The sequence below is a fragment of the Volvox carteri genome (genome assembly GCF_000143455.1).
Source record: "Volvox carteri f. nagariensis unplaced genomic scaffold VOLCAscaffold_13, whole genome shotgun sequence".
NCBI lineage: Eukaryota > Viridiplantae > Chlorophyta > Chlorophyceae > Chlamydomonadales > Volvocaceae > Volvox > Volvox carteri.
In genome coordinates, this window is record NW_003307556.1 from 860,847 (window position 1) to 887,087 (window position 26,241).

At 56.8% G+C, this 26,241-nt stretch overlaps 6 protein-coding genes across 6 annotated transcripts in view; 3 read left to right on the forward strand and 3 right to left on the reverse strand.

The window, feature by feature from the left end:
* Nucleotides 1-421: 421 nt before the first annotated feature.
* On the reverse strand, nucleotides 422-6,639 carry VOLCADRAFT_89548 (uncharacterized protein; the record flags this gene model as incomplete). Its single annotated transcript, XM_002949223.1, has 10 exons — nucleotides 422-721; nucleotides 1,159-2,139; nucleotides 2,395-2,484; nucleotides 2,868-3,212; nucleotides 3,571-3,741; nucleotides 4,295-4,656; nucleotides 4,940-5,099; nucleotides 5,585-5,762; nucleotides 6,157-6,161; nucleotides 6,610-6,639. The coding sequence occupies 10 exons, from the start codon at nucleotides 6,637-6,639 to the stop codon at nucleotides 422-424; spliced, it is 2,622 nt and encodes an 873-aa protein (XP_002949269.1).
* A 1,746-nt stretch (nucleotides 6,640-8,385) lies between these two features.
* Nucleotides 8,386-10,415, forward strand: nuoB13 (NADH:ubiquinone oxidoreductase 18 kDa subunit). Its single transcript, XM_002949092.1, has 3 exons — nucleotides 8,386-8,869; nucleotides 8,939-8,973; nucleotides 9,076-10,415. Exons 1-3 carry the CDS (start codon nucleotides 8,467-8,469, stop codon nucleotides 9,127-9,129), a joined length of 492 nt encoding a protein of 163 aa, XP_002949138.1. The 5' UTR covers nucleotides 8,386-8,466; the 3' UTR covers nucleotides 9,130-10,415.
* A 166-nt stretch (nucleotides 10,416-10,581) lies between these two features.
* Nucleotides 10,582-12,590, forward strand: rpl17 (component of cytosolic 80S ribosome and 60S large subunit). Its single transcript, XM_002949093.1, has 4 exons — nucleotides 10,582-10,654; nucleotides 10,832-11,098; nucleotides 11,756-11,884; nucleotides 12,489-12,590. Exons 1-4 carry the CDS (start codon nucleotides 10,607-10,609, stop codon nucleotides 12,558-12,560), a joined length of 516 nt encoding a protein of 171 aa, XP_002949139.1. The 5' UTR covers nucleotides 10,582-10,606; the 3' UTR covers nucleotides 12,561-12,590.
* Nucleotides 12,591-12,715: 125 nt separating this feature from the next.
* Nucleotides 12,716-15,804, reverse strand: VOLCADRAFT_74111 (uncharacterized protein). The gene is made up of 4 exons (XM_002949224.1): nucleotides 14,690-15,804; nucleotides 14,274-14,491; nucleotides 13,504-13,755; nucleotides 12,716-13,299 (listed from the first exon to the last, which is right to left on the reverse strand). Exons 1-4 carry the CDS (start codon nucleotides 15,525-15,527, stop codon nucleotides 13,090-13,092), a joined length of 1,518 nt encoding a protein of 505 aa, XP_002949270.1. The 5' UTR covers nucleotides 15,528-15,804; the 3' UTR covers nucleotides 12,716-13,089.
* A 71-nt stretch (nucleotides 15,805-15,875) lies between these two features.
* VOLCADRAFT_120715 (uncharacterized protein) lies at nucleotides 15,876-18,134 on the forward strand. The gene is made up of 5 exons (XM_002949094.1): nucleotides 15,876-16,225; nucleotides 16,387-16,472; nucleotides 16,729-16,853; nucleotides 17,173-17,411; nucleotides 17,669-18,134. The coding sequence occupies exons 1-5, from the start codon at nucleotides 15,989-15,991 to the stop codon at nucleotides 17,759-17,761; spliced, it is 780 nt and encodes a 259-aa protein (XP_002949140.1). The 5' UTR covers nucleotides 15,876-15,988; the 3' UTR covers nucleotides 17,762-18,134.
* A 2,784-nt stretch (nucleotides 18,135-20,918) lies between these two features.
* Nucleotides 20,919-26,241, reverse strand: part of VOLCADRAFT_104214 (uncharacterized protein) — a gene marked incomplete at its 3' end in the record, with an annotated part of 28,105 nt that continues 22,782 nt past the window's right edge. The window contains exons 27-30 of the mRNA XM_002949225.1: nucleotides 25,885-26,140; nucleotides 24,495-25,651; nucleotides 22,945-24,193; nucleotides 20,919-22,319 (exon numbers count right to left, since the gene is read on the reverse strand). Coding sequence (XP_002949271.1) covers nucleotides 20,919-22,319; nucleotides 22,945-24,193; nucleotides 24,495-25,651; nucleotides 25,885-26,140 — 4,063 coding nt within the window. The remainder of the gene's footprint in view (nucleotides 22,320-22,944; nucleotides 24,194-24,494; nucleotides 25,652-25,884; nucleotides 26,141-26,241) is intronic.

Below are 26,241 nucleotides of genomic sequence, written 5' to 3' on the forward strand. Positions count from 1 at the left end.
CACATGCGTATGTCCAGCCTGTACACAGCCTACAACTAACCTAACATCCAAGAAGGAATGCAACATTAGGTCTCCAGCTTACGGTTTGTGCCCTAGCACATGAGCCTTAAGCTGGGAACAACCGCCATTCCGTCCCCGGCGGCTTTTCCCTCAACCGGGGATTTCTCCAAAGCCGCCGTGCCCTCGTGTTCAATCCGCGCATGTCGGCACCGAAGCGCTTTACTGTCCTCACGAGGCATACGGTTGCTCGGGGGCTCTGCATCAAACTAGCTGCGGAGCTGGCGTCGTCTGTCTGCCTACCTAGTACATATCCCCGGCACCCAACCCACGCAAGTCATTTGTATCCGGCTGTTTCAACCACGAATGCACCTCCTAATGATGCCCTAATCAGGGCGCCGCGTCGCAGCCCAGCACCTGGATGTCACAGCAAGCCCTGCTTGCGCAGCGCCCGATCCTTCCGGTGGTGATTTGCAACCGCCGCCTTATTCTTCTCCTTCCGGTCGTGCTGCCGTCTGTCACCACTCCCGCCTCCCTCACCGCTGCCGCGGCCTCCCGCGCCACCCTGGCCACCGCGACCACCTCCACCCCGGCCATGTGCTGCCTGCGCTCCTCGCCCTTCGTCCTCGCTGCTGTCGCTCCCATCCGCTGCCGGCTGCTGTTGTTGTTGTTGTTGTTGCCGCATCAGGCCCTTGTTGCCACCAGGGCCCAGCCCGTGGATCGCCTACATGGAAGGGGGCGACCAACCCGAGTAAAGACTCGTCACAGCTCCCAGGGCACTGACCCCGCGAGTGCAAAAGCACCTGTTTACCGATGTGCAACCGGTGGGGTTTTAGGCAACTTGTTGGGGAGAGGTGCAATGTACTGAAGGCAGCAAGTGAGATATTCAATGGCGCCGACTCATTGCGCGACGAGAGGATCGTTTGGGCTGGACCACCTGCCCAACCTCGCTTTGACCGTACCATGAGTCGCCTGGATCAGCGCTGCGGATCGCTGGGCAGGAAAGACGCATGAATTCAAGCTACCACATTGCATCCATGGTATGCCCCACATCCCTCCTACAGCTAGAGGCAGGACGCAAATGTCGCGGATTCTTTGCCACTGCAGACACAGCCTTTCAGCAGAGCCAGCAAGAAGCAGCTACAATCCCCATTTCCTCACCATGGCCGCCTGCCGAGCCGCGTCCATCAGCGCATCCGCCTCCTGGCGGCTGCTGACCATCTGCGCTCCCTCCTTGGCATAGTTGTAGATCTTGCCGTCCAGCACCCACAACCGCTCCCCGCCGCGGCCTCCGCGACCTCCCCGACCTGCACCACCCGGAACTGGCATGGCCGCGGCCCCGACGCCGCGACCGCCAGTCCGACCACCGGCTGTTGGCGGCGGCGTAGGCCCGTGTCCGACCATCGTAGGAGCACGACGAGGTGCGCCGTCTTGTTTTGTCGTTGCGGAGGCTGCCGCCGCGGCGGCCACTGCAGCGGCCGCAGCCGCCGTCGCGGGTGGTCTTCCTGTACCGCGCAGTCCCGCTGCAGACGACCCCGACGCAGCTGAACCAGCATCGCCACGGCTGGGTGCAGGCCTATAGGCGTTGGACGTGCCCGTTGGCCCGCGGCTGCTGTACGAAGCGTCGTTGGGCTCGTCCTCGTACTCGGCCGTCGACGCCGCCAGGTTGTTTCTCCCAAGCCCGCCCAAGCGGCTTGGGCCAAGCCCCGCAGCCCCGGCACCACGAGCCGCAGCCACCCGCCGACCTGCACCGCTGTCCTCATCGTCGCCCTCTGCGTCCGCCACGCCATCAGCACCGCCGCCGGCCAGGTCGTCAAAGGAATCGTCGTACTCATCGTCGTACTCCCACTGTAGCTCGTCGCCGAGCCGTGACGTAAGCGCCTTGACCTCCTTATCCACTCGGTCAAGGATCTTGAGTGTGCCCCGATGTAGACTGCCACCGCTACCACTCCCGCCGACTGCTGTCCTCCAGAACCCCGAACCGGAACCGCCTCCTGCAACCTGGGCGGACCCTGGCCCCGCCGCCGCCGGTGATGACGTTGATGCCGAAGCCAGTCCCGCCAGTGCGTTCCAGGAAGACATGGCCGCCAGAGCGTCCTGTGGCGCGGAGTTGGTTCCGGAGCCAGAGGGACCAGCGCCTGCCTGCAGAGCGATGAGGCGGGCGAGACTGGGTTCGCAGAGCTGCCATTGGTAGAATAAGTGCGTGCGTGCATAGGAAGGAAAAGCCGCTCAAGTCAAAACCGAGCAGAGCCAGGAAGATAAAGCTCCGAACTTCAAGAAGTTTGCATCAAGTGTGCAGGAACTCGGTAGACCGCTTCTTTCCCTGCATTCACACCGGCACGAGGCACTGGATTTTATAGCCGTTGGTAAACCGCACTCCAAGCCGCAGTTGCCCACCTTGGGTTCTGTCCCGCCCCACGTGGCCAGCTTCCTGTCCAGCTTAGCGACCTGGGGTGGCAAATTGTCTTCCAGCAGCGCGTTAATCACCTGCACCAGGGGTTTGGGAGGTGGGGGCGCGTATCATTCCATTGGCCGCTACAGCACCGCCCCATGGGCCCGGGAGAGGTGTGTGTTATCCCGCCACTGCCAAATGGCTCGTTCCTCCCCGCTCCAATAAATACTTCACATACCCCAAACGGGTGAGAGCGGGTACCGCATAGGGCATCCAGAGTCGTGGACGTTGCCGCGCTCACACCAAAAACGCCGCAAAGTCTACATTGAAGCTGCCTTGTGGCCGGTGCGGTAACGCACTCAACGACTGCACGCCCGCCGCCCCGGGGACCAGCAGGCCCCGGCCGTGCGGCACTGATTCAGGAAGGGTCTAGGCCGAAGTCTCACCAACCCGAAGGGTGACAAGGCGCATCCATTACCTTCTCCGGGCTATTATCCAGCACCTCCAGGCAGGCCGCCAAGAAGCCGTCCCCATAGTCGCCCAGTAGCTCCTTGATTTGGCTGACGAGGGAGGCCCGCAGGGCGGCTGCAGCGTCGTCGTCGCTGCGACCAGGAGCTCCTCCGGAACCGGACGGCCCCGCGCCGGAAGAACCAGATGGACCCGCGCCGGCGGAGGAGGAGGCCGCCCCTGCTCCCGTAGAATGCGGCCCCGCCTGCGGCTCCCCATGTCGGCGCTGCGTCCTGACTCGGTCCATGACCCGTGGGTCACCCCCAACAAGGGCCAGCAGGTAATCGAACTGCGCATCATCCAGCGCTATCGTGCCCTGAATAGCACGTGGGGAATTAGGGACGTCACATGAAGAAATTGGCGGGTTGTGAGGGAGTAGGTTTCACAGGCTGTGAGTGTGTTGGCGGGACTGCGGCCGCCAGGAAGGCCCTGGGCAATGGTGACAAAGACACGAGTTCAAGCTGGCAACACGGTGAGCAAGCACACCTGCATCCCACATGCCTCACAACATGATAACTCAATTGGCAAAAAACGTAACCCTGGCCCAGGGATAGGAGCATCCGGCGCAACTGCAGTTCAGCCCGGGCTGCAGCTCTGTAACGCACTGGCATCCCCGGCGGATTAGATCTTGCCTGGGTCCCGTCTTCCTCGATACTGCAGCCCCCTTATCTTACCTCCAACAGGGCAGATGCCACTTGTGCGTCAAAACGACTGTCCTGATTGATAACCCCGAGGAAGCCACCCGCGCCACTAGCGCCGTCCTGCCCTTCTCCTCCTGGTGCCGCACCGGCAGACGATACGGCCATAAGCAACGACATGAGCTCGTTGCCCCGGAGCTCCGCCACCTGCACCGGAGGACAGGGACCAGCTAGGGAGGTAGGTTCCTCTCGCAATGTTACTCCCGCGCAGAAGGAACCCCACTCGCCATCGGAGAGGTCTGTGGACATGTGCCATCGCGTTGACGTGCCCCATGCTGAAGAGTACCTGCGGAAGCTGTTGCGCAGACGCCGCTGTGACGTGTCATAAACCTGTAAAAACAGACTCGCTCGCGACTTCTACTGCCCTGCCTTGCCTTGCCCTGCCATGTCCTGGCTTCGTGGCCACAACATGTAAAGCGCAAGGGACGTTCACCTTGCCCGCCATCTTTCCCATGATGCCCAGCAGTTGCTTTCCCAATGGGGTTTGTTTTCAACAACCCTCCTGCGCTCCAAAGCAACCCCTCCAGCTGCTTGCCGGGAGCTGCACGTGGCGAAGTCCAACCCGGGTCTAACCTCTCCAACCCGGGTCTAACCCGAGTCCAACCCGGGTCTAACCCGGGACGCAGCGTCGCCCAACCGCTGGGGAGATGGGACCCACATGCCGCCTGCAGGTCCCGCAAATCACACTGGGTGCGCCTACCTGCTGCGAGGGCTTGGGCTGCCGCTTGGACCCTGGGGCCGCCACACCGCAGCAGCCGTACAACAACAGCAGGTATCCCAGCCGCCGCAAACCAGCCGCCACCTGACCTAGCTTGGCACCCATGTCATCCCGGCCGCCTCCGCCACCCGCCTCCGCCTTGCCGGCCGCCTGCTGCTTGGGCGTCTGCGCTCCGGGCTGTGAGAACACTCGGGCCAGCTGCGGCAGCAACCTGTCGTGCGCGGATGCCAGAGTACAGAGCAACGCGCCGTGATCCGGCTGTAGCAATGCGGCCGCAGCGGGGCTGTAGCACGCCACGAAGGCCGTCAGCGTCACGGCGGCGTCGCGCAGGTAGTCCACCGCGTCTAGGTGGCAGTGGACAAGGACGAGGGGCATATTTAAGGCAGGGGACCGGGGGGGGGGAAAAGAGTTGGGCCTGAGGAAACGCATTTCATGACACTGTGCCGAGGTTTACGAGCCTCATTCCAGCCAGATAACACGGGTGGTGTCGGAAATCAAAGTGCTGCTCTCTCGGCGCAATCGGTATCGGTATGACGCGGACTCCGACCGACCGACGCCCTAACCGTCCGGGCACCTCGGTTACACCAAGTCCCGAGCTCCCCCCTTTTCACTGATCCCCCTGCTCACCTCGCAGCTCCTTCGCGTGCGCGGCTGCAGCTGCTGACCCCGTCTTCAGCGCTTTGTCCCCGGCCACCCCGCAGCGACTCACCACCTCCGCAAGGTTCCCCACCAGCAGCGGAGCGGAGGCGGCCAGGTCGTCACTGTAGCGGGGCTGCAGCTCAAACACCTGCGGGCAGGCGGCCGAGTGAAGTGACAAGGGACAGGGGCAGGAGTAGGGTGATCCAGGCAGACGGACCGGGGTATGGTCCAGAAAGCACGAGCGTCGTGCAGGACACTCCACAGGACATGGTGGGTGGCTTTGGCCGTGCCCAGGGCCAACCGTGAGGGATGCCAGAGTGCCTACTATTAGCGGATGTCGGTTCTTGGCGGTCTCACTGTCCGTGTCAGCTGCAGATCAGCTGTGTGGGGTTCGTGGCGCTGCGCATCTGGTTGCGGCGGGGACATGCCCGCCTCAATGCGACACTGAGAGACTAACCCACGCAAGCGTCAGCTTCCACCTCGGCCCCACAAACCCGTGCTCCGCCAGCCAGCGAGTTACAGGATTATCAGAATGTGTGCACCGCCCAGGTTACCTCCACCGGGGGCCCCGCCTAAGGTGATTTTGTACCCCCATCAAGGTATTACACGAAAAAAGATGTTACAGGGCCCCACGTGTCCCAAGATCCTACGCGCCTGGCATAGAAACTTGCGTGTGAGGTCCAAGTTGTGGGTGCCGTACAGTACGGCCACATCCATGAGCTTAGGGATGTCAAGCAGCCACATGTCGTACAACATCTGCGCCTGCTGGTCCCGGGGGGGGCCTCCCGGGTCACGTTCGCGCGGTGTAACCCTGAGCGCAGACAGCGGCCAGCAGCAGCAGCAAGCACAAGGATGCAGAAAGACGCAGGGAGACCGGAATAGATGCTGGGCGTGTGCTTTTGGCACAGAAAATTCTTATGCAGGAAAGATGCCCTGCGCAGGATTTCGCGCCTGCCATGGCCTCCAGATCTGGATCCGGATCGCCTCTGGCTGCTTCCAGAGTGAAGATCCGAACCAGTAGCCTAGTTCGGAGGTGCTGCGCTCCAGGGAGGGGGGTCAGCGTAGCTCACTTCGTACGGGCGCGGCAGCCAGGTCTATCACAACTCCTCTCCAGGAACCACCCACGCCCTTGCCCTTGCCCTCAACCGTGCCATCACGTTAAGTTGATGCTGTGGCGTGGCGTTAGGGGAAGCCATGCTGTGCACCTGTGCTGCGTATGCGAAGTGGGGTGAGGCAACCTGATGTGGGGTGATGGTGGGCCTGCTGCCTAGCAGAACATGCGGCGATGGGGTCAAATGCATTGCCATAAGACCCACATTCGTAGGAGGACCATGAATACCCTGCGCGCCAGCTGCTGGCTCGTGGCGGATGCGCCCTCCACCTCCTCCCGAAAATCATCATATACACGCCTGTCGTAAGGGCACCACAGGATCAAAGCGATTGAGGAGCGACAAGGCTGCTGCAGGTGAGTTTGTTGTTAGTACGATAATTTTGATGCTGTTGGGGGGCCCCTTGTAGAATCAGATGTGGATTCGTGGAGCGCATCCGTTCCTACCGTCCTGGAGTGCCCAAGTCAACCCCTTCCCCCGGGGGCTGCCTATGTTCCCGAAGATTTAGTGGCCCTGGCGATGGGCGCCAATGTCCCGCCAGCTTCCCACCTCTTGTACCGAAGGTAAGTGTCGAGGCATACATGCAGTGAGTCATCCCTTCTAACGGTCGACCAGAAGTCCTCCGCAGGCAAGCTCAGCAGGTGTGCTAGATCATCGTTTATTGATACAATGACTTCATTAGCTTGCCACGCTTGGTTGTCTTTCGGTAGGAAAGGTAGATACCTGCCGCCGATCGGCACTGACGCCTGTCAATGTACATAGTCAGGAGCAAGGAAGCTTGGCTACCGTCATCGAATTTTGATCTACGGAAGAGTACCTAGGAGAGGTTACAATATAACATACTAATACCTGCTTCCTTGGGGACGCCGACATCTACCTATTCATACAAGCTATTTTTATTAATTTACTGTAAAAAACGGTCACCAAAAAGGACTGGCTCTTTGCGGTGCGTGCCTTTAACTGGGCCCCAGAATGGTTTGCTACAAATACCTTCCTAATTTGCAATGAAAGTAAGATGAATCCTTCATGGCGCCATACTCCTCACGCCTAGGCAGTTAATTGGCATCCTTGTTATTGCTGAATTGTCCGCTCTGAGCACTTCCTGCCGTACGCTGTCGCAGGCCAAACGTGGACGGCTCAGTTAGGGCAATGTAGATCGAAAGCTTCGAACACGTCAAAAAGTTAAAAACTAGCAATTATGCGGCTGGTAGGCCACTGAGGTTAACATCGCATCGGTTGATGGTGGTTTTAACCTAGGTGGCTTTATTTTCCGTCCTCCAGCAAGAACTATCCTCTAAAGGTTCGACCGAATGCGACATGATATCTACATATTGATGTCCGAATTTCTAGAGGCCATGCTGCTGATGCCTGCAACCGTCCGCTGGGGAGGGAAGTATCTGGGGCGTGGCACCAGTAAATACTGAACAGCTCGCTCAAGAAGAAGTCAATTGCTTTGTACATACATGTGATAGCACTTGGCAGCCCAGTACCGCGAAATAATGATGCAGTTGATGTGCGTAAGTGTGCAGTGTAGCCTGGTAGAGCCTTTCCCCAGTGCATATAGATTGCCTCTTGAGCAAATATTGGTAGTGCGCTAGTCACCGGGTCAGCGGGCGTCAACCATTGTGTTCCAATGCAGAAGCGTCGCAGATAATGGGCCCTAGTCACGGCTGGTCAACCCGCTTGGCATGTCGTGACACTTCATCGATCGTGCGTCAATGCCATGTCACACTTAGGCCAATTTTGCTCGTATGCTTGACGCGACAAGCTTGCTGACCGTAGCGTCGCGAACTAACATCTGCCAAGCTGTAAGAGTATGTTCGTCCTTAATCATAACAACAAGGCAGTACACCTTCACTCCTGCGCAGGATATGCTCATGAGCACGTTGATTAAAACTCCAGGACCCAATCGATGCCCACTGGGAACGATAATTAATCGTCAATGGCCATGGAGGCCTTGCTCTTTGGGTGCACCAAGGGGTAAATTAACTGTTGCACGGGGCCCTCCTCATGGGCATAGGAACCTCATGTCCGTTTTGCGCGGAGTCGCGGGAAACCTTATGCTCTGGCAGACATCTTCGACATCGCGAACACACGGCTGTGTCTTCACCGGCGTCTCAGGTGTACATGACATACAGCAATGAAAGTTTTAGCGAGCGCAAGATGCGTTGAAGCACTCAAGTTTTAATGTGGATTACACGCGGTGGCACTTGGGCATGAATGTCGAATGCAAGTGCGTATTCGTACGCCGTACGACCACATGAGTTCTTGGGAAAAAGCATCCAACGCATGCAAGGAAGAAATGGTAATTAATACAGTGTCGGTCTTAGCGCGCTTCCGGAGAACGCAGCGGCTAGACATTTCTCCTTTAAGTTATCTTGAACTGCTCAACCGCTTGCAAAGAACATGCTAAGGCAGCTAAGTTTTCTTCTTCCGGGAACGCTCCGCAGCTCTTGTGGTATTGCTCCAGTTGCATTCACGCGCAGCTTCAAGGCGGTGGCCGATGTTGAGATAGACTTTAATAACCGGGAGGTGCTGAAAAAGTATGTTGGCATCAGGGACCATCTCAGCAAAAAGCCAGGGACACGAGGAGCGCTCATTGAAGCGCTGTCTTCTGTGCTGAATGCAATTAAGGCAGCACCCGAGGCGTCCGATTACCGGAAGGCTGTTGAGGCGACGTGCAGTTATCGCATGAAGGTGTGCCAGGAAAATGAGTCAGATGCTGCTATCGAGGAAGTCCTGGATGCGCACTTGGAGGAGCTCATTAAGGAGTGCAAGGAGGAGGAACGCCTGGTCTCTTACATGCTTGGTGCGTATTGATGTTCGCCTTTTTGAACGATATATGAGACAATGACGATATATTACCCTGACTGTTCAGAGAGCAAGGCTTGGGACGTGCCGGCCGACTACTCGGTGGGTGAGGGCCGGTGTTTGTCCTGTGTCCTGGGGCTGTTCTGTGCTGCGGGGATGTCCTGGGCTCCGGCTTACACGGCAATGCTGCGACATGCCCTGTAGGTGCCCGTGGTAGACTACGTGGACGCAGCAACTGTCCTTGAGGCGAAGAAATGAAGATCATGGGAATAGGAGCGCGCCAGCGGTGGTGGGATATGTCCTTCATACATGCATCAGGCTTGCGGACCGAGCGGATCTAATATGGTGGCTGGTCGGCACATCGTGTACGCATCGCTTACTGATATGTGGATGGGGTTCAGGGGTTCGTGTCGACGCGGGTCACGGTCAAGGATATTTGCCGACGTGGGGCTATGGTAATTGACGTAGTAACATGGCCATAGGTTACATAGTGCGTCAGTCTGTATGGCACATGCCATGTCGAAATCGGGGATTTGCGTTCATGTCGTATCAGGTAACTATCGGAACCATTGGTCCTTACCCGGAACGTATCTTGTCAGTCAAACGGATCGTTTGTAACAGGTTGTATGAAATTCTCCTCTCCCAAGCTTAGTCTCTCCCACGACGCAAGCATGCGAATGCCATGAGGCTTAAGACATAATACCCCAAAACCTAAAACACAACAAGCATCAAACTGCAAGCATCACAGCATACAACAGCCCGCCACCAAAATCAGTGTTCATCCACAACATCAATTCTTATACACGTGATACACGTGCACATTTCATGTCCCTGCGTGCTTAAGTAAAAACACAACGACTGCGTGCCAACAGTCTATTCAGCCCACGCTCCAGCATACGAAGCGCTGCGGCTACAGCCTCAATCAATCCACTGCCCCCAAAGCTTAGCCTACAGCCTCAATCAATCCACTGAGCCCGCTCCTCTGGGCCTTAAAACAGCCCTCTCAACCTAAGCTTTAGCCGAGCGCTTGGCCTTGATATCCTTCACAGCTGCCTTAATAGCGTCCTCTGCCAGCATGCTGCAATGCAGCTTCACAGGGGGCAGGCTTAGGTGCTTCGCGATGTCGCTGTTTTTAATTTGGAGTACCTCGTCCAGCGACTTTCCCTTGACCCACTCCGTTGCGACGCTGCTGCTGGCGATTGCAGACCCGCAACCGAAAGTCTTGAACCGCGCATCCACGATGTTACCCTCCGCGTCCACCTTAATCTGCAATTTCATGACGTCGCCACACGCTGGTGCGCCCACAAGACCGGTGCCCACATCAGGGTCGTTCTTGTCAAAGGAGCCCACGTTGCGTGGTCGCTCATAGTGTTCCACAACGTTCTTGTGGTAAAGACGCCGGCCTAGATGTTGCACCAGCATAGGAAAACTTCGTAAAGTAATTTCAGAGGTAGAAGCAGCTGCAGCGGCAAGCGCCTGCATGATTGGATACCAAACGAATAATCCTACTACTCAGAGTGTAATTTAGGTATGTAAATTCAGCGAAAAGGCAGCCGTCCGGTAGAATACTTGTGCATACATGGTTGGTCGAAGACAAAACAATAGGAAGTCCAGAAGGGTTTCGGGGCAGCACTGTACGGCGCATGCGCATCCGGGCGGCTCCCTTCAGAGCGCCCGACCGGAGTAGGTATCCTCCTCTTTCGTCGCGCTTTGCACGTAGCGAAACGACGCAAAAATGGTCAAGTACGCGCGTGAGCCGGAGAACGCGGACAAGACCGCTAAGGTGCGGCGCTGCGGCCGTCATTTTACCTGCACCTTGAAAGCCTCTATAGCAGTACCTTCGTATCAGTACAGCCAAGAAGATGTAGAGGCTTTTAGTGCTTGCTCTTCGAAAAACATAAGATAAAGCCTTCTTACTTTGGCGCCGGCATGAACTCGGCACTTCTTCCCAATTTCGCAGGCCAAGGGGTCGGACTTGCGTGTGCACTTCAAGAACACCAGGGAAACCGCTTTTGCCCTTCGCAAGATGTCGCTGAACAAGGCCAAGAAGTACCTTGAGGACGTGATTGCGCACAAGCGCTGCATCCCGTTCCGTCGGTACCAGGGCGCTGTTGGCCGCACTGCCCAGGCTAAGAATGAGGGCAACCCCGGCGGCCAGGGTCGCTGGCCGGTCAAGTCGGCCGAGTTCATCCTGAACCTCCTGAAGAACGCGGAGAGCAACGCTGAGGTACATACAAGGAGAGACCATAGATATCCAATTAAGCAAATCAGCAGCGCCAGATCAGCATAATCAGTCTTGGAGCTGGCTCCGGGCATTTCGGAGCTGAGCAGGGGCAGGGAGGCAGCAGCAGCAGAAATGGCAGCGACCCCCTGGACGTGTTGGAGGTGGCCGGCAGTGGATTCAGCAGCTTACAGGGTTCCGACTGCTCATGGCTTTATAGCGTTGCTAGTGGGGGTTACCAAGTACTGCGGGCCATGATCACCTGGTTTTTGTTGCCGTCGTATTGGGAACCAGAGGTTCCGGCGCATTCACGAGCCATTTGTGGAAGATTCGACAGTTATGCGCCATTAGCATTGGTAACAGCGGCACTGGCAGATGGATGCATAACTCTATGCCATAGGACGCCACGTGGGGAATAGGGGCCGGACTCTGGTGGAAGGCACGAGCCCATTACAAATAAGGGTCAGCGGATTCAGTGGTGTAACCTATCCGACAAGGAAGGATAATCCGCGTCTGCAAATGCACCCGGGGCACATCCACGCGGAGTGTGTTTGGCCGCCATTTTAGACGTTGTGACCTAGTGCTGCCTTTCCTCACCCGATAAATGCTGCCTTACAGGTGAAGGGCCTTGATATCGACAACTGCTACATCTCGCACATCCAGGTCAACCGGGCTATGCGGCAGCGCCGCCGGACCTACCGCGCTCACGGTCGTGTGAACCCATACATGAGCTCACCGTGCCACATCGAGCTCATGATTTCGGAGAAGTCCTCCGGCGTCAAGGCCGAGAAGGTGGGTACAGGAAATTGGAGCGCGTTGGGGCGCTAGACCATCTTCGGAACTAGTTCTTTGGTCGTTGGGAGGTGTTTGCCAAATGGTGTTGCAAGTGAGGACCCGAATTTATACAGCCTTGCTGTGGACCAAGGGTAACATGAGTCATCTTGCAGATAAGGGAAAGGGAAACCTGCATACATTATATCAAACGGGGGCTTCAATTTTTGCAAGCGCCGTCCTAATGGTATGGTGTTTGCGTGTGCGTCTTTAGTGCGGCCTGAAGGATTGGGGCCATGTTTACGCGTGCATTACGGCGACGATGCCTGTTGACACTGAGGTGCATATCGACCTGTCACCTTTAATTGCCATCCCATGGAGAATCAAGGATTTGAGGGGCCGTTTCCGCGAAACTTGAAACGCAAAAATGTGCAAGCTGGTTGAAATGGCGAATCTTGGAGATTTGAAACGAATCACCGGCTTTCAATTGGGACGAACAGCCAGGAAGTCTTGACCGAATGTCAATGCAGAAATTGCGGGACTGGCTTAACCATTCGGGCTTTGTGAAAGCATGCAGGGCAAGGTGTGCTACTTATGATGTGTCCTACTGTTCCTTTGTGCGCAGGACACCAAAGAGCGCAAGCTCACCAAGGTGGAGCTGGCGAAGCGTCTGCGCAGCGGCTCGGCGTCGGCTTAAGCGGATGCAACCTGTAACGTGAATATGCTGCATGTCCCCGTTGAATACCTAGGGTGAAATTATGCAAGCATGCAGCCAGGCAGTTACCCGTATCCATGCAGCAGTAAAGTTTCAGTGGAAGGCCGGCCGACGCATGGCGCACGCAATTTGAATGTGTACAAGCCAAATTAAACTGTTGACCCGATCTTTGCCACAATGGTTGTAACTTCGCCTTAAGAAACTCCCCGAGGCCTTTTGCCAAACTGGCCCAGAGACAAGGACATGTAGAAGTGGCACTGGAAATGCACAGCTCAACTCCACTTCGCAACTCCACACATTACAATTTACGACTGATCAGACCACATCTTGACCAGGAACACAAGCACACCAACGAAAAACAAAGCCAGATCGACACGGAAAACACTGCGAGGATGATATCCCTCAACTTGTGTAATAGCACAAATTGTCTGGTCATACACTGATACACTGAACAAGAACCATCAAGTAACTGCAACGTTTCGAGACCCGACAGCCCAGTGGTCAATAACATTCACTTGCCCAAGCCTCCAAGTCCGCCCATTTTCCCATCCAGCCCCTTCATCAGCGATTGCAGGCCACCCACGCCGCCAAGCTGCTGAAGCAATTGCGGCGGCAAGGCACGGCTCATCTTGCCCAGAGCTTGCTGCATCTGACGCGGATTCATTTGAACGTCGCCCTTCATGGACTTCAGGTTCTTCGGGAGATTCGCCGCCTTGAGGGCCTGCACCAGACACACGGATCATCGGCAAGGAGAGGTTCATCCGACTTTGTTCCATCTGTAACGGAACATCACTTCGTGCAACAACCCCCCCAACGGATTCAGTTGTCCAAGGTGCCAACACAGCATGCGCGAAATTCGGGCGTGACATGGGCGTCGTGCCCATGCTATCCATGAATTATGAAGACTGTCCACAACCATACACACCTGCGTGGCGTATTTGGAGTAGTGCTTGTACGACTCCAACAGCGCGAGTACCTGCTGCGGCGTCGACCCCGACCCGCGTGCGAGGCGGTTAACCCGCGATGGCTCCTGGAGGATCTTAATATTGGTTGTGTTCATCTCCTTGTCCGTCATGGACTCGATAATTGTGATATAGCGGCGGATCATCATCTGGCTCTGTTTGTCGTTACCCTTAGGCAGCAGGTCACTGTTAAAGCCTGGCAGCATCGACATCATCTGCAGAGGGACGGGGTAAGGACGTTAACAGCTTGACAGGATAGCCTTGATAGATGTCTTGACAGACGCGCAGGCGTCGGTCTTTGGCACAGTGTGCACAACCCCGTTCCAACCTGCATGTTCAGGCATATAAGCCTGATTCCTTGCAGGTAGGAATCAAAATGTTCCTGACCGCCTTGGGTGGGCATGGCGCCTGTAACGCGTGCCGCATGCATATAACCATATTAGCAATTGACGTGGAGATATTGGAGATAGCCATCCATCCACTATCCTGGGACCGCCCATCTACTTACGACGTCACCCTGTAAGTGCCCGAATAGTAACACAGCGCTTACATATGAGCCATGGGAGATGACCCAGTTCCGTCAACCGACGGAACCATCACCCCAGGAGCAACGCCCACGGAGGTATGTTCTATCCGCTCCACATCCGCCTTCATGTAGTTCCGTACCTTCCCTTAATCCTTGGCCCTAGCACATCCACATCTGCATCCAAGCCAGAACCGCCCAAGTCCCCACCTGGCTCATGGGGCCTAGCTCCAGCACGCTCTCGAACATGTCCTTCAATACACTCATCGTGACGTTTCCTTTGGAGATCGTGTCCAGCAGCTCCGGCTGCTTATCCTCAGGAATGACGTCCTGGATCTTGTCCATTAACCCGCTAACATCACCCTTGCCGAGCAACCGCTGCACGAAACGCTTGGTCTCGAACGACTCGAACTGATCCATATGTTCGCCTATTGTGGCGAAGGCCAGGCACAAAACACAGAATCGGTTTGGGAAGGCGGTGTTCGCACCACGCGCTTGCTAAGGATAGGGGACGGCCCTCTATAAGAGGCCGTTTGTCATCCCATTTCACCCCTGATATACATGGAGAACCCAAGTCGCACCTCAGGCAACCAAACCCCGGCCCCAGCAGCCCGTCAGGAACACACCCGTGCCAAGGAAAATGATTGGAGACTTGGTTGCCGCCACAGCGCTTAGCGCACCACCACCCTTGGCGTGACCGTCAAGCTTGGTAATGATGACGGCCCCAACTTCGACGGCTTCCTTGAAGGCTTTCGCCTGGTCGAACGCCGCCTGCCCAATGCTGCCGTCCATCACGAAAATAATGAGATCCGGCGAGACCGCCGCCGCTACCTGCTTCATTTCCTCAAACAGGGCAGCTTCCTGCTTGTGCCTGCCGCTAGTGTCGACGATGATCAGGTCCCGGCCATCCTCCTTAAAACGCAGCACACCCTGTTGCGCGATCGCCGCCGGGTCCGTCTCCTTGTAGCTGCCGTAGAAGGGGATCTGCGCCTTCGTGGCGTTCTGCTTTAGCTGGTCGAACGCACCGGCACGGTACGTATCCGCGCATACCAGCGCAGGCTTCCAGCCTTTTTTCTTGTAGAAATACGCGTACTTCGTGCAGGTGGTGGTCTTACCGCTGCCTTGCAGACCCACAAACATAACCGTGTGCTGCTTGCCCTTCTCCTTCTTCAGCTCCAACTTCTTCGGGTCAACCCCGCTGTCCAGCATATCGCAGAGCTCATCAAAAACCGCCTTCTCAATAACACGCTGCTTGTTAAGACCGGCCGCCAGCTCAGCTATGTTCACCCGTTTCTTAACTCCGTTGCGTAGGTTTGCAACCTGCTTAACGTTAACGTCCGCTTGAAGCAAGGCTGTGCAGATCTCCTTGAGTACTGTATCCAAGACCTTCTCGTCGATGATCATCGCCTGGCCCATCGACGAGATGGCCTTGGATATGCGGGTTCCTAGCTCCGCGAGCACCATTTTTCAAAACCCCTTTAATTCAGAGTGCTAAAGCCTATGAATTATGCGAAAATTGCACCGAGCCTTCCCCAGCCCAGAAGCTTTGGGCTGGGTCAGGCGCAGGGTTAAATCCCCATGAAGGTCTCTTGACCACTTGTACTTTTAAGTAGGACCCTTATGCTCTGACACGACACAGTACAGGCCCTATCGGTCAGTTACCTCAAAGCTCAATTATCGTAAGTGCTACGAGGGTGCAATTTTGCACGTGTATAACAATTTGGGTATACCTGTAGACTTTACACCATTTGTGGCTATACCAACGGCTGGAGCGTCATTGATTTTGGCCCTGCGTACGGGACACGGTATTGACAAGCTAGTGAACCGAGCACTGAAAACCTGCTTCACAACTTTTAAGAGATTTACAGGAGATACAAGGTGTTAATTGATGTATCATAGATTGGCATCAGTAAGACACCACAAGTATGATTACCAAAACTCTCTGCGCACAGCGGCGTGCTCTACCTTTTGCCAACTCCAGTCGCCGAAGCGCTCGATTACAAGCTAGTGAAGGTGGTCCCGCAAGCGCACCTCCGCAGCCCTCACGGCCAGCTCCGGGACCCCGACCGGTCACCGGTCGGCCCATGCCTCCGCCGCGGCCGGTTCCTGGTATACCTCCAAGGCCTGGTGTCATGTTAGGACCAGACGGACAGCCTCTTGAGGTAAAGTCCTGCCCCAAGCCCGGATGTGCGCGTTGGGAAATGCTGTTCGTGTCCTTTTAGGGTACGGGTCATCGGTACGATGGCCCCGGCACCCGAAACCTCGGCAGAGCATAACATTCAAGCGCTCAGGCTAATTCTGTTTCCCATCAATTCCCCTGCAGGTTGTTCCCGTCGAGAAGACGGGCGATGATGCTTGGGCCGGCGTTGCACGTGTGGACCGCGGTGATAAGCAGGAGTCTGACTGGCTGTAAGCCCTCGTCCACCCTGTACACTAGTGACGCTATGGGACCATTGCGCCAAACAGCACGGAAAGGTCCTACCGTACGCATATGGCATATTGATCAAGTCTACAATCCAACAGGAGCATCCGCCCAGAGCACCGCTGACAGCAGAAGGCCCGTTACGTACACCACCAAAGCTTCAAGGCATACCCGCATGCGCGCTATTTCAGTCTCGGGCCTTTTTTTTATACGGAAATTCAATTGTTGCGAACTCTTTCGCAGGAGCGCTGCCATCCTGGCCGCTGGTGACTTGGCGGCCCTGCTGGTTTTCGCAGCGGCTGGCCGTGCAAATCACGGTGAACCAATCAGCGGGGAGACTTTCTCGACCGCGCTTCCCTTCATTCTGGGTCAGTGGCCTGAACAATCCCTCAACAATCCAACGGGTTGCCGTCGGCGGCATGTTCGCTTGTACTAGGTTGTTGCTCGTGGTGGCGTCAGGGGCCCTAGGATGTAGATGTGACGGGGATTAGCGTAAAGCATGCTGCCCGTGCGGAAACCGGTACAGGCTTGTTGTATCCCTGTGGGGGTTTATGATGTTGCCTGGCGTTACACAACCAGTGCATTGTGGAGCCACCCCCTCTGTGCCTGCACCAGTCCAATGCCGCTGAACACAATTCGGCCAGGTTTGCGTAGTTAACCAACCAATTGTTTGTTTGTGCTCTTTAGGCTGGTTTGTGACGGCGCCTTTCCTTGGAGGCTTCGGTGCTGACGCGCGGAAGAAGGGCGTCCGAACCGCCGCCCTGACAGCCATCAAGTGCTGGGCGGTGGGTATACCCGCGGGTGTGGTGCTGCGGGGCCTCTTCCGCGGCTACGTGCCCCCGGTGCCCTTCATCGTGGTGGGACTGGCGGTTAATGGGGTGCTCTTGGTAGGCTGGCGCTCCGCGCTCGCCGCCCTCACTAAGCAGGTGGGTTTGCGTGTAGGTCATGACGTCGTTTCAGCACCCCGTTCACCGCCTCACGCCACTTTTCAGCCTCCTTTCCGAGCCCGTAGCAAATGATACAGTGTTTCTTCTTCGTTTTGCAGCTATAGGTTCTTCTCCTGCTCTTCTCTGTTCTTCGTTCTCCGTTTTGCAGCTTACAGGCACCGAAGTTGCAGCTACAGCCGCTCTGCTGTTCTTCTACGAGACCTGTTGAGTGGGTGCCGTTCCGCATTGCCTAACAGGAGGAAACCCCGTCTGTTAAAACACGAAGGGACAAGAGGGGAAACCCCCTGGAGTTTTTGGAGCTGCTAATGTCCCTGACCAAGCGTTGGTGAAGTAAAACCCATGCCAACGGACAACCGTGCCGTGCTGTATAGCCGTCCTACTTACTATGCATGGGGGATATTCATGTTATGATTCCTAGCGATACGTGATGCAGTGATACGCGTCTTAAATTTGGTCTTATGTCAACGAGGTTCCTGTAATCCTCAGGACCTGACTAGATCGCAGAGGTTGTGCACGCGTGTCAGCCGTTGTTGATGTTGTTAGCATAGTATTATAGAGTATATCCTGGCATTCTATTAGTTAAGGGTTTGCCTTGAGATTATCTTTGCCTGCTGGTGCCCAAGTCGATACCATCAGGGCTGAAGCAATATGTTCGGCCAATTGGAGGACTTGGCAAATGACTTCTTGGTAAAGTGAGAGGCTATTCCCAGAACAGTAAAGCATTTTCGGATTCAGCTCGAAAGCGAAGGCGTCTAATTCCACTTTCGTGAGCGATTGCAGATCCTACCTACTGACAATTCAAAAATACAAGCAATATCACGGAGCGGCCACCAAAGCGTAAGAGGCTCGTAGGACCACTATCGCCGCCCATCAGGTTTTGGGAGTCACTGTATGTTAACTTTTTCGCAGGCTGCCAACGGCACATGCCGCACCTGTAGGCAACGGCAAGATTGCGACCCCTAGGTCAGGGCCCATTCTTGAGGCTTCCCGACAGCAGCCCTGTACGATTGAGGATTCGGGCCTGCAACCCAGCCCTTGTAACGGCACGCTTGAAGCCAAATCTGAGGCTGACGACGTGGCAAGCGACGGCGCCCCGTGCGCATCCGCCGCTGAATGGCCTGCACGTTTGGGTGCTCATTTACCTTGTTCAGAAGCGGCCGCATGTGAGGCAGCCGTGTCAGGTTCAGGACAAGCCGCTACTGGCCTGGCGACTGCATCCGGTTTATGTAAGGCCACCTTACATGCTTCAGGGCGGGCTGCTTCCAGTTCGCGTTGTGATTCCGCCGTGCCGGGCGGGGATCCACGCCGCGGGACCCTACCTCCCCGGCCTGGAATCGCTAGGAATGGGCACCATGAACAATACAACACGAAGCAGCACGCGGTGGCATCAATGCACAAGATGCAGTCCTCCAGCGCAGTGCGGCAGCAGACAGCGAAGCAAGCGCCGCTTGCAGCTTCAGCCGCAGTCCCGCAGGTGCAGACAGCAGCGGCCCCTGCACATGGTTTCATGAAGCCTGCGTTTGATGGTTCAGCAAAACACGCCGGAGCGTTGCCTCATCAGCAGCATTCCCAGCATCAACATCAGCGGCGGCCGGAAAGTCATCGATGGAGCCGGCCTCCGCCGCCACCTCCACCACCGCTACCGCCGCTACTTCCTTGGCCTCTCATAGCTGCGACAAGTAGTGTGAATGCGTATGGCGAGCACTCCAGGTTTTGGAGCAGCTTCGCTGGTGGCGCTGCCCAGACACATTCGTACGGTTGTGGCAGCCACGAGTCGCAGACCCACGGCGTGTGGCCCGGCAGCCACGGGTATGGAAATTGCGTCTGTTACAGAGAGTGCAATGGCCCGGACTGTGCGTGCGCTAGCGGGGCGTTCTCTGTGCCATGCCGGTGGCACTATCATGGAAACTCTGCGCATCTGTAGTACGTTTTAAGTGCTTTGTCCATATGTAAGTATGGCGGTCGGCTATGTTCGCCATTAGGCATACGTCTATGGCTCCCACTCACCGCAAGCAAGCCCCTCCAAACGTGTAGGAACCAGTAGCTGTAGCCATCATGGCATGTATGTTAAGAATGCATATACGTAACCACGAAGGTGAAACAGGGGCAGGCAGTGAGGGTCCCGGGGACTGGAGCGTATGGCAGGAGATTGTGCATGTCTGCATCGAATGGTCGCCATTCATAATACGCAGCTTGCTTGTTTACTTCCTCTTTTTTGACGTAGGTTTTGGCCCTTACTGTTTTCCGTGACTTCATGATAGCATGGTACCCTAATGGATTGCATCTGCTGCCGATCTGTAAGAGGTGCTCTATGGGGCAGTTGGGTAAACGTTTAGGATGCTATGATGACAAGCTTTCGGACGCCACACGCTCATCACAGCAGCAACTATTGCGTTGGTAACCGCGTTGAATCTCCCTTAACAGGCAGTCGGGTTTATAGGACTCACTAGAGGAGGATTCCATTAAGGCTACGTCTGGGGAATTTGCCGGCATGCGGGATACTGCAACTGCCGCCCTCCCTAAAGCCCCAGGATGTCTCCCTTGCGAAGTCTCTAACGACCGCTTAATAACATGTAAATCAACAGAGCACGGCAGCTTTGATTGACCAGGTCACAAAAGCCAAACCACGAAAAGGTGTGGTCATGTCTCCACAACAGCTGCTTGCATAATACACAACGTAACCAACTATGTACAGCCCGGAACCTACAGTCCAACTACATACAGCACTGAACTTGTGCCTTAATCCATCTGGGAGAAAGACAACAAAAAGGGCATATGGATGAATTTCCTTCTACGGGATCAAACTATCATGTCAAGAACCGGCCGCCCGTATTAAGCACGTCGAAGAGGCACAACCAACGTATTGCAGTGCAGCGTGACCATCGTGACCTGGCCGCCGCGTACACGGTCATACACGTCACTGTACGACAGTCATAAATGCCAATCAAAAGAGCATAGGAGATATTAATAAGGGTAAAGGAATAATTTGTACCATAATTTGCCAGCATACAGTCTGTAACCGTAACAAAGAAGCGAAAAAAAATTGCACATCACGGATAAAACAAGTGCATACGCATACTCACCGCCAGTACTTCCGGGTGCTACATAATCCAATAACCTGCCAGCCCCCAAGTCCTTATTTGCATGCAGATCCGCGCAGCTTCTAATAGGGCCTCTCTGCGTAATTCTCGAACAGTATAGACGTTCATAACAACAACATAGACGGAGAAGCCTTAACCCCCTGGCCGGACCCTCACCTACGCCTAAAATTTTAAAAATTCCCTGCAGCATCAGGGGTAACGTGTCCTTAGCACATACCAAACGACAAGTACAAGGCACATGGTTAACCCGGTCTCCTTTACCTAGCCTGCACACATCAACGTTGCAACGCCCCTATGTACCCGCAGCTTGCCCTACCTGTCATTTCCGGCATAAAACGCGTCCTTAGGCATGCCCCGTCAAAATCTATCCATGCTAAGCGGAACGTCATGCGCTCGGCCGGCGGCCTCCCCGCTCCTGCACCAAGTCACTGTCTACAGCACTTTCCTCATCCCTCATCCCAGGCCTGTTTCTCGAGGGGGCAATATCATATACCAGGTTGGGGTCGTCCTGCATACCGCCAGACCCAGACTGCCGCTGCTCGCTCGGCCCAATAGCGCCGCTGCTGCTGTGGGCAGCCGACACGGGCGAAATGGGTGAGCTAGGTCCCGACCCCGACCCCGAGTAGTTACGCCTGCGGCGGCCACCGCTGCCGGCGCCGGCCGACGTCGCTGTGCGGCTGTTACGCCGGTTCATGAGCGCCATCAGCCGTTCACGCATTTCGTCCATCATAGGCGCGACGCCACCCCAGCGGGTGCGATCCCGCGCCGAGGGCAGGCCCTTGGGTTGTATTGCCGCTCGCGCCACCACGTCGGAAGCTGCACGCAGACTTTCAAGGTTGCCGCTGTCCTCGTCGAGCTCGGGGCTACTAGGTTCCTCCTCCGGTACCATAGCGAAGCCATAGCTGTAGCTCTGGCCGCGACTCAAGCCCGCGTTGACTGCGCCGTCTGCCGCTGTTGGAGCATGCATCCAGCGGGAAGGCGCCCGTAACGCAAGGAACCGGCCCGACGGCAAGGACGGTAGGCTGCCGCCCGTTCCGGCGCCAATAACGGTGGCGGCGGCAGCGCCATCGCCAGTGACGGTTCCGGGACTCCACGACGCCCTGAAGGGTGTTGGCACTGCCGTCGCCGTGTTTGGAACGCCTCCGATGCTATAACTGCGGGACGACACAGCCGGGACCTCGGCGGCGCTGAGGTTGTGCACAGATGACGAAGCAGACCCGGGGCTTGGTGCAGCTGCAGCGAGACATGGCGCCTCTGTTGATGACGGCGGGAAAGATGGTCGAGACCCAGTTAGAGCAGCCACCTCAACAGCCGGCTCCTCAAAGCCCTGGGCGCCGGTCGGCGCCTCCAGCAACGCCGACTGTCGCTGACTTGGACTCTGTACACGCGGCGAGGGTGGTGTCATCGGCTTGGGTGTCAGGCCCGGCCAGACACTAGCCGGTGAACGCGAGGTCCTGCGCCTTGTGCCAAGCTGCATAGGACTGTCGCTGGTCCGGCTGCAGCGCCGCGAAATATCCGCTACAGACAGCTGCGAGGGCGACAGAATGCCGTTGGCATCATCGCCCATCCAGCTCCTCATCGAGCCCTGAAGCGGCAAAGGCGGGACTTGCATGGATTGTGCTGGGCTTAGCTGCCGCTGCAGCGACACGCGTGCCACATGCGGCAAGTCGTCGTCTTGCAGATCGGGGGGCCGCTCCACGAAGGCAGGACCAGGTGCCACACCTAGACCGGCCAGCAGCTGCTGGTTAAAGAGATAAGCGGAGGCCATTTGCTTCCAGGTGCGAACCTGTCGCGTTAACCAGGCGCGGGGAAGGGCTCGGTGATGGTGCGATGGTCAATGGTGGACGCCGACAATGATCGTGAGGATGAGCTTACGGCTAGCTACTGAGGTGCGGAGATGAGGTCTAGTTGATGGAGTAAGTTTCGCAAGCTGGATTGGTGGTGATTGCCGATATGTCTCTGCGGATGTCGGGTGACTGGATGAGGAGGGATCTAGATAGCAGGACCCCAAACCGCCTTCGAGTTTCAGTTCGTGCGGTGGAACTAATTTTCAATATGTTTAGTCCATGGCCCCCGGGCTTGGGCGGAGACACCCGCATTCGTGCGGGACTTGTAACTAACTTATGACAAGGCTGTGGAGCACAGTGTGTTCAGCCATCGCGGAAGAGCAAAAGTTGAGGCATGGGTGTTGAGGCCATGGACGAGGGGAGCATGAAAAGGACTAGTGCAATAAATGTGTTTCGTGCAACCAGCGCCAAGAGCTTGTGGGATGAAAGCAGTTTCACCCCTGCACCACGGATTGGGGTGACACTGGCCCAAATGCACGGTCGCGGTACCGCATATATGTGTGTGTTTCATCTTGAATTACGTTGTCCTCCAGAGCACATGCAGCTTGCCGAAGATCAGCTCACCTGCCAGCGATGCACGCCGCTCTGCCACCGCACAATGGACTCCATCGCAGCTCTGAGCGCGTCGTAGATGGACAAGTGGATCTGGATCTCGCTGCTCAGCCTGCGCCGTGGCCGAGACGCCGACTCGGAGGACAATTGTTCATCACTACCTTCCTCCTGCTGCGAAACCGGCGCCTGCGCCCTAAAGAGTCCCGTACCGACGACCGTCGGCGCTGCCTTGGACCGCCGACGCGCCCCTGCCTCCGCCTCTGCCGCCTTCTCCAGAATCAGGTACTCAGGCGCCTTTGAGCCGTAAGTCCGGCCGACGCGTTCCATCACACGCCGCGCCACCGACATAGCAAGCTCCCTTTGCGCCACGGTTCGCTCAGCGGCGCGACGCTTAGCATCTCCTTCAGATTCGTCATCATCGTTCAATGGAAGCCTGGCCGCTGCAGCGGACGGGCTGGACGCGACGAGGCCGATGAGCTGGCGCATGGTGGCCTTGTCGATTAGCAGCCGTCCGCCGGATACCTTTGCAGCACGTACTCGGCCGTTCCAAGTCTTGGGCAGCTCCGCGGCACACATCAGCTCATGTATACCTCCCGACGCCAGCGCATGCAGCACCTGCGTGTTGGTGGGTGTATCCACGGTGCGGTACAGCCGCGTGCAGCCAGTCACGGCGACGGCAGCGGCCTCGGCATCTCCATCGCCGCCGCCGGATGTTCTTCCGTCCTTGGAGGCTGTGATGGCAGCAGTAGCGCCCTCGCCGCGGCGCCGCCAGCGCCGCGACTCGGAACCGGGTATCGCACCCATGATCCGACGCATCAAATCAGGGACTACAACCTGTATCAGGTCTTGCGGCACTGACGCAGCGCGTGCCCAGTCGATGCTGTGCTTCTGCTTCATGAAGATATGCCCCATGGCGGCGACGAAGAAGTTGAACATCATGAACAGCATCAGCAAGACTTTGGTGACGAGCACGGCAGCGACAGCAAAGTGCAGCACGCCCGGCATGACCAGGCCCCTGGACAGCAGGTCGACGCTGTCCATGCTAGCTGGGCCTAAAATGGTAGACATGGTATCGCTGATGGCGCCCCCCAGGCTGGACAACGCCGCCATGCGGTCGCCCATAACGGTATTAGCGGCTGCTGCCAACATGACGGCTACCACCACGATGATAATGACCAGGTGGAGCACGGGGGTGAACATGGTCATGAGGGTGCGGCAGATGATGCCCAGGCGCGCCTGGAAGGACATCACCGTGATTAGCCTGCGAACGCAGGGACAGGCACCGTGGGGGTGATGGTTGTATGAACTTTGCCGTTATAGTCCACCAGCCACCATGCGCTGAATGTGAACATCTGAAAGGCTCCGTAGTAATGAATTCGCATCAGGACGCTGTCCTTACGGGCCATCCTTGCGGGCTGATGTCATGTACGTCCAGTTCTCAAAACACTATCACTGATCGTGCACACACACAAGCTATACATGGAAACGAAAAGACGAGCCACTAGTTATCCAAATTTCCCAAGGGACTATCTGGCCAACGTGCTTAGCCCCGCACTGCTTACTTTGCAACCAAGCCAACAATGACTACCGCTTGCAGCATGCCGTATGTGGTCCACATGTCCACCAGGGTATGAGCGTTACGCAGCACGTCGTTCAGTGCGTCCCAGTCCGAGTCTTCCGTAGGCAGCAACCACCGGCCTGGGTCGCCAGCGCCTGTAGGCAGGTCGATGCCCATACTGGCAGCCTCAGCGTAGACAGATGCAGAGTTAGAAACCGAGCCAGGGTCTTGCCGAGCTGCAAGAAGCCACCGAGCCGATGTCGACGCCGATGCATCGTACACACGGTAATAAGATCGAGCGTTGTACAGAACCAGGTGACGCTCCACATAGACTGTCCAGTACGCTGCCACAGCAATCAGCAGCAGTGCCAAGGGAATGTCGTAAAGCAGCCCACCATCACGCCGTACAAACTCCCTAAACCAGACGCGGCGGGCCGAGAAGTTGGAGGCACCCAGAAGCTCTAGCCGTTCTTCACGGCGCGCCGCCACCTCATCCCGCAGGATCCGAATGTGCGAGGCAGCTGCTCCTCCGCCGCCACTCCCAAAGGCACCGACCAACCCAGCAACCCCGCCACGGCCACCGAAAGCGCTGGCAATTCCGGCGCCACCCCTGCCGCCGATAGCAGTTGACGCCGCCTGGCCACCGCTGGATCCCGTCTGCGCCCATGGGACGGTACCTGTTGTTCCGGCGACCAATGCGGCAAAGCCGCCCGGTCGCGAGGCCGGCAATTCCCCGGCAGTGCCCTCAGTAGATTCAGCAATGCCGCTGGCGGCAATGATGGCGATGCTGGCGCCCTTCTCGAAGCCTCCACCTCCCGAGGTGCGCTGCAGAGGCCCCTCAAAGGCCTTGAGAGCATTTGTGAGAGCGCGTTCACGAGCGGCTGCCGCGGCAGCCGCAGCTGCGAAGCGTGCAGCCCTTATAGTCGCCGAGACAGTCGAGACAATGGTGACCACCGAAAAGAAGACTGTCAGCACCCACAGCGGCAGTAACTCCCTTGCAAAAATGCGAGGCAAAGCCTTCCTCGTCAGCGCCTCGCCTTCCTCGAGGTAGGCCATGGCAGGGAAGCCCACAGTGGAGAGGTGGCCTATGATGGCCCCCGCCTCCGACCACTGGAAGTCACCACGGAAGTAGGCGAAGGCGTGGAGGCCAGGGTTGTAGACCTGTGCAGATACAATGAGCCGAGAAAGGTTAACAGGCAAGGAAACGGCATTAGCGATTGGCTTTACAAAATAATAACAACATCAACCTATAATATTTCGCAGACAGCCATTCAAGTGCAAACGATAAACGATTATCTCTCCAATGCGAGGCCCTTGCCCGAAAAAAACTCCTTGAAACATCCTTCCTTACAGTGTCGGCCCCCAAGTAAATGGTTTCCCTGCCTGAAGCTTACCAGCAGCTCGGCCGTCATCTCCACGGTTTGGCGATGGTCCAAGTAATTTCCATCCGCCAGATAGCGCATCATCTGGGCCGCACGACTGGCGGACAGTCCGCTTTCCAGCAGCACGGGGAAGCCGGGTGAGCGGCCGGATAGGGCCCGGGAAGTGAACCCGTAGGGTGTGCCCGTGACACTCACTTGCGCCGGGTCCGACGTGTTGTAGTACCAGCTGAGCTGCGAGGTGAGGTCCTCTCGGTAAAGTGGGGAGGACCTGCCGCGGCAGCAGGTCAACACGGCATTTCGATGATATGCACAGGAAAAGGCTTAGTGACATGCAGGGGAACGCGACACAGGGAGGAGGGCTAGGGACGA